Consider the following 13,059-nt stretch of genomic DNA (forward strand, 5'->3'; position numbering starts at 1 on the left):
TCATATACATCGCTTATAGCACTGGTTTACATGCAAACGATACACAACGCTCACACACCCAATGCTAGTTCTTATATGAAACTGGCTCATGTTGTGTTTTTTCGTCACATGATTTTTCAGGGAGGTTTTTCTTTCTATTTTTCTCAAAGGATGTGTTTTGCTCGTTTTTCTCAGCTTTGTTTTTTATTTTCATTTTCATTTTTCAAATTTTCTATTCTTTGTGAATTCTTGAAAAGAATTCAAACCGCGAACTCTTTCGAATACTTGAACATTTTTTTCAAATTTGTGAACATTTTTTAAAATCCATGAACTTTTATCCAGTTCATCAATTTATTTTTGACTTCATGAACTTCATTTCAATCCGTTAACTTTTTTCCAAAGTCACAAACATTTTTTCCAATTCGTGAAGTTTTTAACTAACTCACTATTTATTTCAAATAGACGTAAGTTTTTCCATTTTGTGACTATTTTTAAATTCGTTAACTTTTTCCAAATTGAAAATGTATTTGAAATTTATAAGCAAGAGAATGGTGTTGCGCCGTTTTTATAAGCAAGAGTTTGCTGAAGTCAAGTAAAATATTCGGTTGGTAGGGGCAGTTGGGCACGGAGTTGGGATCCATTGATTTCAACTGTATCATGTCGTCTGTACCACTTTGTAGTGGTGTCATGTGCAATATTTTTCATATATGCAGAATTTTTTAACTAGCACAAGATAACTAGCATGTTATGCTTAAGAAGCTATGTTTTGCTTTTACTTTCTAATATGTTTCATCGCAGTGTGCTGCCTCTTGGTTCATACCTAACAAACGTGAACTAACGGACACTACATGTGTACTATTTTCTGTTTCGGCATTGATGACGAATGGTTGTATAATTTCCATGTTGAACAATCTCTCAAAAGGTAGCGTAAGCTAATTACTGGCTACTTATTGAAAAAAATTTAGAAACAAGTTAAATTTAAGGGCGCAAGCTACTAATGTAGCACATCATCAAATAACGACTGACGAACACAAAGGACGGAAGAGAACCCCCGAACCCCCCTTGTGGAATCTCATAATAGAAAGTGTGGTCTAGTGAAGGGTGACATCTAGTATAAGAAAGACAAGGTTGATCATGTAGTCTAGTGAAGCCATACAATTAACTACGTTAAGCTAAGTTAGAAAGCTAATCTGCACCAAGAAGGGTGACATGGGCTGATGTCCCAAGAGTATGCATGTGCGACGGGAAAACTGGAAGACTTATAAAGGCCCTCCTCTTCGGACATGTCCATGTGCTCATATCCAAGGGTACGGGTCAACCTGACAAGAAAAAAAATATGCTTAGTAGTGCTACTTAGGTAGTGCATACTGATAGGGCCGCTAGAAAGTTGGTGACCTATGTTTCTAGAAACTATATCTATGTCGATGCTACTTAGGAAATGCATACGGCGACCATTCAATGTTGATGCAGCGTCCGATGTTGTCTGCCTTGTTGACGTGATTGGAAATTGGTGATGTCCATGCTGAATTGGGAGTCGGGATGCCTCGGAAAGTTGCATGCAACAAGAATTGGGGGTTGGTCTCCCGTCAATGGGGCGCATGATGCTTGCCATGGTCGAGCAGTCCATGCCCCGCGCGTGTGTGGCAGTGAAACCACTGTGCTGCACCCGACCTGAACCATCATGCACATATGGATGTGTAGATGTTTGGGATGCCACTGCCATTTCAGCATGATGGTGGTGTTGCTTCCTCTTCTCGGGCCATTTAGATACAGATGAATCTTTTCTGGTTTCAACTGGTGCTACGTGATGATTGACTGGCATCAATCTAGCACTGTTAGGGAGAGCAACATATGGAGGTGCCAGCGAACAATAGTTAGGATGTATAATGTTCGAATTGCTGAGATTTGCATCTCAAAATTGATTAACTTCAATGCATTGTTCACGGTAATTTGGATATTAAATTGATAGGCAGAACCCGCAAACAAAATTGATATGCAGAATAGATGTTACCCGTTGACCAACAAATGTTGGAGCTCGAGCACCAATCGACATGGTGAGGCGATAGCCAGAGCACCAAAACTAGAGATGGTTGGGACCCCAAAATGTCATTGTGTGTACATATTTTTTGATGGATTAAGTTTTAGGGGATCTACTAGCTGAAGAAAAGTTTAATCCCTCAAATTTTTAATCTTTGGGATAGGGAAGATATTTAGGGCTTTTGGGATAGAAGATCTGCAAGATTATTGATGCTTTCGTTATTCAGATTCTTTTGTTTCTAAATTAATGTCGATGTTAATATTCATATGTTGCATGTTTCATAAGGTGGTTGTTAATTAACGATTCTATAGGAGGTTGAACTGAAGTTATACTCAACATAGTGGCGCTGAAGGATCTCAAAATTGTAAAGAGAATGGTTGCCACTAATATAAAGTGGCCGATAATAATACTTCGGTTAACCATGCAAAAATTATTAGTGATGAAAAAAGTGGCCAAGAGTAATAGAATTATGGTTGTCATTGCCTCAAGATTGACAACGACACACCATCCTGTCATTAATCATTTTTGATTTAAACAATTGATTATCCATGGTTGTATTATACTCGACAGAGTGGTTGTCCTTCATGAGACGATCCAAGAGCTCCACACTAAGAAACTCAATGGTGTTATCTATGAGGTGGACTTTGAAAAGGCTTACAACAAAGTTAAGTGGTCTTTTTTTCAACAAGCTCTTCGCATGAAAGGTTTTGCGACTGAATGGGGGCAACAAGTGGCTTCTTGCGTTTAGGGTGGGAGTGTTGAGGTTAAGGTTAATGATGAAATTGGTCATTGTTTCAAAGCCCATAAGGGTTTGAGGCAGGGTAGCCCTGTGTCGCAAATATTGTTTAATATTATGGCGGACATGTTGGCTATTCTCATAACATGGGCTAAGAAGTATTGTCAGGTTGGAGGCCTTATTTCACATCTGCTTGATGGAGGTATGTTTATCCTTCAATATATAATGGATGACACAGTCATCTCTTATGGAACATGACCTTCGAAAAGCGATTAATAAGTTAATCATGTGTGCTTCTGGACAATCATCTGGTATGCAAATTAATTTACACAAGAGTGAGCTCTTGTGTTTTGGTAAGCCCAAAGAAGAGGTGTCTTAGTACAAACAACCGTTTGGTTGTGGTGGGATCCCTCCTATTTACGTATCTTGGAATTCACATTCATCATTGTAGTCTAACTATTATGGAATGGAAAATAAATTAAGACCGTAATGAAAATAAGCTAAGTAGTTGAAAGTGTAAGCTTTTTTCATACAGAGAACAGCTTACCCTCATCATGTTGTTCTTACTAGCCTACCGATGTCATGCTCTCCTTTTTTGAGATAACTAAAGTGGTGTTAAAAAGTCTAGATTTCTACTCGGCTAGGTTCTTTTCACATGTGCGGTAGACGCGGACGTACAAACTGGCTAAATGAGTTGTCTTATGTAGGCCGAAGGATCAGGGTGGGATGGGTATTGAACACCTAAAAATAGAAAACAAGTGCTTACTCAGCAAATGGTGCATAAATTGCTTAATGAGGAAAGTGTATGGCAAGAGTTGTTGCACAAAATATACATGTATTACAAAACATTTTCCCAAGTCGAGGCAAATCATACCGGTTTGTCTTTCTGAAAGGAATTGATGAAATTCAAGTCCTTCATTTTTACGAGATGTTCCTTTAAGGTAGGTGAGGGCCAAATCGACGAGTTTCTGGGAAGATACATGGTTGGGGAACACTCCACTAGCTCTTCACTACCCGATCCTTTATAATTTTGTGATATCTTTTGTTTTGGGGGACAGGCCATTGAATGTCTAATTATGTAGAGCTTTACTTTACAACAAATAGACTAAGTGGATCCATTTAGTTATTAGGTTGATGTCGATCAATCTAGCTCGAAATCAAATACAATTTTATGGAGGTTGGCTATTGATGATGTCTTCGAAGAGAAGTCTATGTATGCGGATCTCATGAATTATGGGCCTGTTTTCGAAGAAAACATATCTAAAAACAGAAGTCCCTTCTAAAACCAAGTTTTCTTGTGGTTCTTGCAAAGTCAGGTAGTTCTTACCAAAGAAAATACTGCAAAACATGACAGGCAGGGTAGCACAAAATATTGTTTTTGTGATCAAGAGGAAACGATTCATCATTTATTACTGTCATATCCGTTCGCTAAATTGTGTTGGCGTACTATTTATGTTACTTTAAATTTACCACAACCAACAAGTATACCATATTTTTTGGTAATTGGTTGGGAGGTATTAACCATAATTTGAAGAGTTGAATCCATGTGGATTGTTCAGTTCTTTGGACAACTTGAAATTGCCCGAATGAGTATTTTTTAACAAATCATCTCTTGTAAAAAAATTGCAGTATATTTTTAGACCTAGGATGTCAATCCGTATGTGGTCAGTGTGTGAACGCACGGAACGTATGGACTCTGCGTGCATCCGTTTGGAAGCTGTTGCACGGGTTTGTTCACCTAGTAGTAGATTGTGTGGATGAGCTATGTAATCTTGTTTTCCACCATGATGGTCGTGTTTTGCAGTAAACCTTTTGATGCTCGATGACTTGCACATACTTTTGGATTAATAGAATGATTGTCTGCATCATATGCTGCAAAGGCTGGGGCAATCCCCTTTTTCGAAAAAACACAACGGAGAGTATAACAACGGCTAAGTACCACCAGATTGTGGTCGTTATTGATCTTTAGCGATCACAATCTAACTTTTAACAACTCCGTATACCATGGCTAAAAATGGTTTTCATAGTAGTTGCTTGTGATTCGGCCGAGTCCGTATGCGAACTACACGTGTGAAGCTTAGAAGGCTGCGTTTCCACCAGTACACAAGCACTTACGGGATAGCTAGCTAGTAAAGCTAGCCAGATCGATCTTTCTTGGCACAACTTGGCGAAACACACACGTGACACAACACCAGCGGCACGTACCGCGATTTGATGGTCACAGGACCATGTCAGTAATGTGTTAGTTTCCTTGCTTGATCTGAGTTTGTTACCAGCGGGTTACACGAGTATAAATAGTAGCTATATACTATCTAAATACAATTACAACTCAGTGATTGATTCCTGTCCAACCCGGACTTAGTCTCATTGGTTATTTCCGACAAATTGCAGATGCAACAAATTCCAGATGTTGTCTGTGCACTAATTACAGTAACGTGCTGGTCCTTGAACCCTCTAGAGGCGTATCTCCAGGAATGGACATCAGGGTGATAAAGAGCTGGATCCATCATGTACATGTCTTCCTAACGCTTCCCAACCCTAGATTGTTAGGTGCCATTATTCATCTCTGTGATGGAAGCTGGCATCACGTTTCGTACACCATGCCACAGTACTGCACGGGCAGGGAACAATATTGAGAGTAGAGAGGAGGCAAGACATTGCACAGTTCTTAAGAGATGTTGGTTGCAATGGACCTTTTTCTTGTTTGTGTCGAATTGTCCATCAATTCCTTCCTACAGACCCTACCTAAGAAAAGAGGAGCAAGCACTAGTTGATCTCTTGCATGCCCAAAAGGATTTATGGAGATGGCATGGCCAGCTAAAAAGTGTGAAGAATGGTTGGTGGAAAAGCAACTAATGATGGTTGCCAACCATTAATCTTCAGAACGTGCAGGCTGTTTCTCAAGCTCATCGTATGTCTTCTTATCCCCGACATAAAACTCTGTACAGATGTACAAAGTTTTGGGTTGAAATATAAGTATCAAGTTGGCATTGGAAGAGTCGTAGTCATCGTTTATTTGAGGCCAACTCTCCGTTTGTCCATGCCATGGCAAAACAGGAGCAAGTTGATGTCAATATCTATCTAGTATAAAGAAATGCCATTATGTGTATAACCATGCAACGTGGATGTTGACGTGCAGTCAAACAAAGGGAACATGAAAGGCATGTGTGTGTATTTTCTCTCGCTCAGTTGAACGGGTGTGAGTTGTTTAATGGTCCATTCATGGATATAATGTCCAAATAGGCTTTCACCATGAGCTGAGGACACCCAGATAATCCAAGGATAGACCCTAAAACTAAAGATTGAATCTAGTCTCAGAATACGTGCAGAAACAAAGAATTGTGTTACTGCAACTGCTGCGTATGCCGCTGCAGGTTTTTCTTAACATAGTGTAGACGGAGACTTTCATACATACACTTATACGCTCGTCCTAATAAATGAACATATACCTATCGTACATTTATGAGAATCTTCGAAAGACTGAGCTGACACATCATTTTGAGATTGATGAAGTCACCATAGGCACTTCCGTAGTCGACGAGAGCATCTCTTCCCACTGAACGAACATTGTCGAAAAGACTGAAATAAAACCAGGAGAATGCGAGCACTAGATGCCTCCATAGTCGACGGAACATATCCTCCTATTGAACGAACATCGTCGGAAAGACTGAAAGTCACCACGGGGGTCCAAAACTCGAACCCTGGGTTGGTTCCACCACAAAAAACAGTGTCACCATTTGGATACAGATGAATCTTCTCTGGTTCTAACTGGTAGTACATGATGATTGACTACCATCATTCCGACATTGTGTGGGAGAGCAACACACAGAGGTGTCAGCGAACAATGGTCAGGATTTACAAATTTCAATGCATTGTTCACGGCAATTTGCATATTAAAATCATAGGCTGAATAGATATACCCACTGAATAACAAATAGCTGCAGCTGGAGCATCAATCGGCTGGGACCCCACATGTCACTGTCTGTACACATTTTTTGAGGGATGAAGTTTGGGGGATCTGGCAGCTGAAGAAAAGTTTAATCTCTAAGAAATTTGACCTTTTGAAATACGAGAGATATTTTGGGCTGAATTTAACAAATTACTCAATGTTTTGTAGGACTGATAGTTGTTGGCCAATAAGCCATGGTGACCGCGTCGGGTGCGCGTGTGTGCGCGAGCCGGTCGAGTCGGGCGCCGGTGTGGTGCCGCGTCGGGTCCGTGGAAGTGTGTGTGTGTGTGTGTGTGTGTGTGTGTGTGTGCGCGCGCGCGCGTGCGTGTGTCAGCACGTGTGTGTGTGTGTGTGTGTGACTACGTCGGGCGCCGGACCCTGTCGCACCGGAGCGCGTGCGTGCACGTCGTGGGTGCGAGCCGCGGAGCGTGGGACGTGGGCAGTGGGCGAGTAGGTGCATAGGGAGCGCAGCGTGGGGCGTTGGTGCACGCACGCATAAAACCCCTCCCTCCCTTGTAGGTTTGGAGTGGCTCGAGTTGTTCCTTGAGGAAGAAAAGGCCGTTCGTGCGGCAGGCATTCGAGCGCCGGAAAACCACCACTGTGTCATGTGCCTTTTTCTTCTTCCCTCCTTCCTTCGGTTCGTGGCCAGAGAGAGGAGACACATAGAGAGAGAGGGGTAGCTAGGGCAAGGTTTTGCGCCAACAATAGTCCACAGTATCATATAGAAGCACAAGGAGGCATTGTAATCACCGACAACGAATTATATTCATTCGAGCAACCATGGTCTCTCTCAATTGAAGATTGGTAAATATTGTCTTTTTAGTTGTCTTGTTTTTCAATTAGATATGAGCAAGTACATTGGTCATGTAAGAGCATCTACAACTGGATCCCATATACCCTCGAAACGTCCGAATGGGCTGCCCGGTCAGTGCCTGGACAAAAAAGCCATCCAACAAAGCGTCCCATTCCGGTTCCAAACGCCTAGACTGAACGGCACTCCCCATATCTAGGGCGGCTATGGGGACACCCAGAAACGCCGGCAACACCGGATGTGGCCCATGCTGGCCCAACCAACCCCACATAAACTGGACCCTATCCGCACTCCGAGCGAAACCGTAGCTGCATTCCACTCCACTTCGCTCCTCTCCAGTTCACTCCCCTCCACCCGCTAGCTCTCGTTCGATGATCTTCTACATTCGAGCATAGCGGGTAGCTAATCCGAATCCTACACCTCCATATCCGCTGATCCGGAACTCGACCCAAGTGGCCCGGAGGAGGAGATGGCCGCTCGCCTTGTGCTCCACCGCTCCCGGGTGGACTCTGCCTGACTGTAGCGGTCCGACTCCTTTCATCGGGAATCCATTGCGTCCGCACAAATGGTGCATGGATCCGGCATGAGGTGTGTCACCTTTGCCTCACCGGAGGCGGTGCGGTCTGTCTGGCATGCGAACGCGGCGGTGGATGCGCAATCGCTTCATTGGCTTGCCCATGCGGAGGTGAACGCATGGGCATCGGCCGACGCAAATATGGTGCGGCGTGCTTGACGTGGGAGGCAACGGGTGTGGGAGGTGTCGGCAGCCCTCGCAGCGGCGAACGTTGGCGAGGCGGAGTCACACTCTCTGTCACCGTGTATTGTGCACGACCACCATGACGGATCCACCATCGATCTCACTTATACTGGTGATGTGCAAGGGACGGGCTACGACGAGGAATAGTAGGGCATGGGAGATGGTAGCGCCTCGAGTCCCATGAGCCGGTGCATGTCCCATTCTACCTCGCTGGCGACTGGAGCAACACTTCGAGGGACCCAGCCGGCCGCCGGACATGGACAAGGCAGAGCCGTACGAGGTCTGCTTAGATTAGATTTCATGTTGCATTTAATTGTATGGATTTGAGGTTTGGTAATTGAGGTACTCAGTTGTGGCAAACAAATTTGAGGTCTGGCCGGTCATTGTTCATGGACGCGCCTGGGCGCCTTCGCCGGCGTTTGGCTCCGGGTTGTTACTTGCGGTCGTGGACGTTCTAAGGAGTGGTTCTAAGGTATGCTTTTAACTCAAAACTCGTAAAAGATATTTTAGTACCATAATATTAAGTTCAAGTTTTGTTATTTTACATGATTTTTATTGATAAAGGCTATCATCCTTTCATTATTTGGATTCATTTGTTTCTGAATTAATGTGGATGTTAATATTCAAAGTTGGATGTTCCATAAAGTGTTTGTTAACGATTCTACCGGTGGTTGAACTCAAGTTGTACTAAATATAGTGGTCACTGGAGGATATGAAAAATGGTAAAGAGGAAATATAAAATGGTCGTTAATGATACTTGGTCAACCGTGAAAAAATTTATTTGGCAGTGCATGGTGGTGAATACGACAATTGTGGTCGTTATCGCCTCAAGATTTAACGACACACCATCCGGTCAACACAGTAATAACGACCAACAAAGGTATGCAATTATTATTATTGTAAAAATATGGAGTCAATAACAACGGCTAAGAAATACGAGATTGTGGTCGTTATTAGTCTTTAGTGTCCACAGTCTAACTTTTAACAACACCATATTACAATTTTCCTAGGGCTTGTGATTCAGCCGAGTCCGTATGCAAACTAAAGGTGCTTAGCGAAGATAGGCCGCCTTCCGTGCAATACGTAAGCACGTACGAGAGAGCTAGCTAGTACAGTACATGCTTACACTAGTAGAAAAGGGGCAAAGGTCCAGGCCGGGTCAGCCCATTAGTCCCAGTTCAGTGCAGAACCGGGACCCATGGGGGCATTGGACCCGGTTCGTGAGCCCCGGGGGCTGGCCGGGCCACGTGGGCCATTGGTTCCGGTTTTTCTGGACCTTTTGGTCACGGTTGGTGGGACGAACCGGGACCAATGGGCCTCGCTCCTGGCCCACCACAATTGATCCCGGTTGGTGGCTTGAACCGGGACCAAAGCCTGCCCTTTAGACCCGGTTCATGCCACCAATCGGGACCAATTAGGTGCCTATATATACCCCCCGCGTAAGAGCAGAGCACACTGCTCTGTTTTTTATGGCCGCCAAGGGGGAGAGGCTTGGTGGTGCTCTAGCTCACCTCCTATGCACACAAGGTGTTCGATGGAATGCCCGAGCCACACTACTTAAGCTTTCTCCTCTCCAAGCTCGACCCCCAAGCTCCATTTTCCTCAATATTTGTCTAGGTTTAGTGGTCCGTCACGCCCCGTCCCCGTCTTCACCGTCGTCGATCACTCGTTCCGATCTCATCGCCTGCACCACCGTGGTGAGCCTCTTGTTCTTATCTTCTTTCTGAAATGAAAAATATTCTTACTTGTATGTTTAGATAGATACTTATATTATTTTCTTACTTTTATTATTGCATCTTATATAGTGCGATGGTTTTGGTATCCGCCCCCGTCGGCCCTCGTCCTGTCTATGATTCGGATGTGGTATATATTATCTTTTCATAACTATTGGTTCATTTATTGTTTATGACAATTATACCGACCAACGTGTCATTGATTTTATTTATCTAGGAGGTTGTTGAACCGGAAATTCCAACCGACCCTATTGTCGAGAGGTTAAATTTAGTTGAAGAAGAAAACTATTTCTTGAAGGAAAAAATAAGAAAAATTGAGGAGGAGAAGATGATATTGGAGTTGCATGTTGCGGATGTCGTCGATGATCACAAGATCAAGATGGATGCAATGCGCTTGAAGATTAGAAAGATTAGAAAATATGCCATTCATACCGAGGCTTGGTATCATTATGCCGTTGGATCAGTTGTTACCTTGTTTGCGATTATGATCGCATTTGTTTTTGCATTGAAATGTTTTACATAGTTTCAATGTATGGTTTAATTAATTTAGATGCTCTGCAGAGCTTTATGTTGTTAGATGAGAACTGTGTATGTACTTTGGTTTTAATGTGATGATGAACTTCTATTAATTTGGTCACTTAATTATCTATTCATGATGTTCTGTAATGATTTTTGACACACTTAATTATATATAATGCACGCAGATGAACCGGCAATGGATGTACGGTGACAGACACACCTCCGAGTACATTAAGGGCGTGCATGATTTTCTCGAAGTGGATGAGGCAAACAAGCAGAATGGTTTTATGTGTTGTTCATGCCCTATATGTGGGAATATGAAGTCTTACTCTGACCGGAAAATCCTTCACACCCACCTGCTTTACAAGGGTTTCATGCCACACTATAATGTCTGGACGAGGCATAGAGAAATAGGGGTTATGATGGAAGACGGCGAAGAAGAAGAGTACTATGACAACTATGTGCCCCCTGAATACGATGATGCTACTGAACATCAAGAGGAACCAGACGATGTGCACGACGATGCTACAACTGGCGAAGCTGCTGAAGATCAAGAGGAACCAGACGATGTGCCCAATGATGATGATCTCCGCCGGGTCATTGTCGATGCAAGGACCCAATGCGAAAGTCAAAAGGAGAAGCTGACGTTCGTCGCATGTTAGAGGATCACAAAAAAGGGTTGTACCCCAATTGCGAAGATCGCAACACAAAGCTCGGTACCGTACTGGAATTGCTGCAGTGGAAGGCAGAGAATGCTGTGCCTGACAAAGGATTTGAGAAGCTACTGAAAATATTGAAGAAGAAGCTTCCAAAGGATAACGAATTGCCCGACACTACATACGCAGCAAAGAAGGTCGTATGCCCTCTAGGATTGGAGGTGCAGAAGATACATGCATGCCCTAATGACTGCATCCTCTATCACGGTGCGTACAAGGATCTGAACGCATGCCCGGTATGCGGGGGATTACGTATAAGATCAGACGAGATGACCCTGGTGATGTTGACGACGAGCCCCCCCAGGAAGAGGGTTCCTGCGAAGGTGATGTGGTATGCTCCTATAATACCACGGTTGAAACGTCTGTTCAGAAACGGAGATCATGCCAAGTTGATGCGATGGCACAGTGAGGACCGTAAGAAAGACGGGAAGTTGAGAGCACCTGCTGACGGGTCGCAGTGGCGAAAAATCGAGAGAAAGTACTGGGATGAGTTTGCAAGTGACCCAAGGAACGTATGGTTTGCTTTAAGCATGGATGGCATTAATCCTTTCGGGGAGCAGAGCAGCAATCACAACACTTGGCCCGTGACTCTATGTATGTATAACCTTCCTCCTTGGATGTGCATGAAGCGGAAGTTCATTATGATGCACTAGTAGAAAAAGGGGCTTTTGTCCCGGTTGGTAAGGCCCTTTAGTCCCGGTTTTTGAACCGGGACTAAAGGGTCATTACTAATGCCTCTCCCCTTTAGTCCCGGTTCTTACACGAACCGGGACTAAAGGCCGCGGCCACGTGGAGCTCCACCTTTAGTCCCGGACTAAAGGAATTTTTATGATTTTCTTTTTTGAATTTTTTTGAATTCTTTTTATTTTCAAATTTCTGAATTATTTTAACCTCTAATCTCTAATCACCACCCCTTATCACTGCTCAATTTATCCTCTAATCTCTAATCACCCCTCATCATTCCAAATCATCTAACTTCCCGAACGGTCACCCATCCTCCCACTCCCCCAGCATGAGCACGCTTATCTTCCGGGTTCTATTCTCCCTCGTCTCCAAGTCTGCACTTGTTGTTTTCCTGACAATAGTAAGATGTCAATCCTATTAACCTCAGGAATTTTGCTTGAGCATGAAGAGACACATTTCTCTATTTGAGTTTGAAACTATTGTTTTAAAAATATTAATTATTTAGTAACACTAATATTTTTGAATAATTAGTTTGGCCATTTTTTGACCACAGTTTGACCACAGTTTAACCAGCTTTGACCAAAATTCAAAATAACTGAAATAATTATTTAGTAACACTAATATTCTAGAATAATTAGTTTGATTATTATTTGACCACAGTTTGACCACAGTTTGAAATTTTTTCGATTTTTTCCACTCTAGATTTTAAAAGCCCCGTAACTTTTTCTCTGTTAGGTTTTTGAGGATTTTGAAAATATTAAACGGGGTTCCCCCGGTTAAATTTGGATGTAACTTTTCGAGTAGATGATTTTTCATATAAAAAACTTTTTCATCCGAGTTAGTATGCAAAAGTTATGCCCATTTTACTAAATTCTAGATTAGTCATCTTGGTAAATCTTTAATTGTGGAATGACATGTGGAGTATGCACGTATTCACCTGAAATGTTGAACATAGTCAGGTCAGTCATCTTGGTAAATCTTTAAATTTATTTTCAGCTGTGGCATCAATATCAGCTGGCAATGATGAATATGTCGGCAATCTCATTGCCGACGCATTGGAGAAGATAGGCCCTGATGGGATAATCAAAATCGACTCCTCATCTTCCATATATACTTCAGTTGAGGTGCAGGAAGGAA

General features: G+C 42.9%; 1 protein-coding gene across 1 annotated transcript in view; it reads left to right on the forward strand.

Moving 5' to 3' along the window:
• The first annotated feature begins 2,879 nt into the window (after nucleotides 1-2,879).
• The window catches only part of LOC119310114 (ruBisCO large subunit-binding protein subunit alpha, chloroplastic-like), a 12,822-nt gene continuing 2,642 nt past the window's right edge, over nucleotides 2,880-13,059 (forward strand). Inside the window, exons 1-2 of the mRNA XM_037585955.1 lie at nucleotides 2,880-2,955; nucleotides 12,919-13,046. Of these exons, the coding sequence (XP_037441852.1) occupies nucleotides 2,880-2,955; nucleotides 12,919-13,046 (204 nt within the window). The remainder of the gene's footprint in view (nucleotides 2,956-12,918; nucleotides 13,047-13,059) is intronic.

Source organism: Triticum dicoccoides, chromosome 5B (assembly GCF_002162155.2).
Source record: "Triticum dicoccoides isolate Atlit2015 ecotype Zavitan chromosome 5B, WEW_v2.0, whole genome shotgun sequence".
NCBI lineage: Eukaryota > Viridiplantae > Streptophyta > Magnoliopsida > Poales > Poaceae > Triticum > Triticum dicoccoides.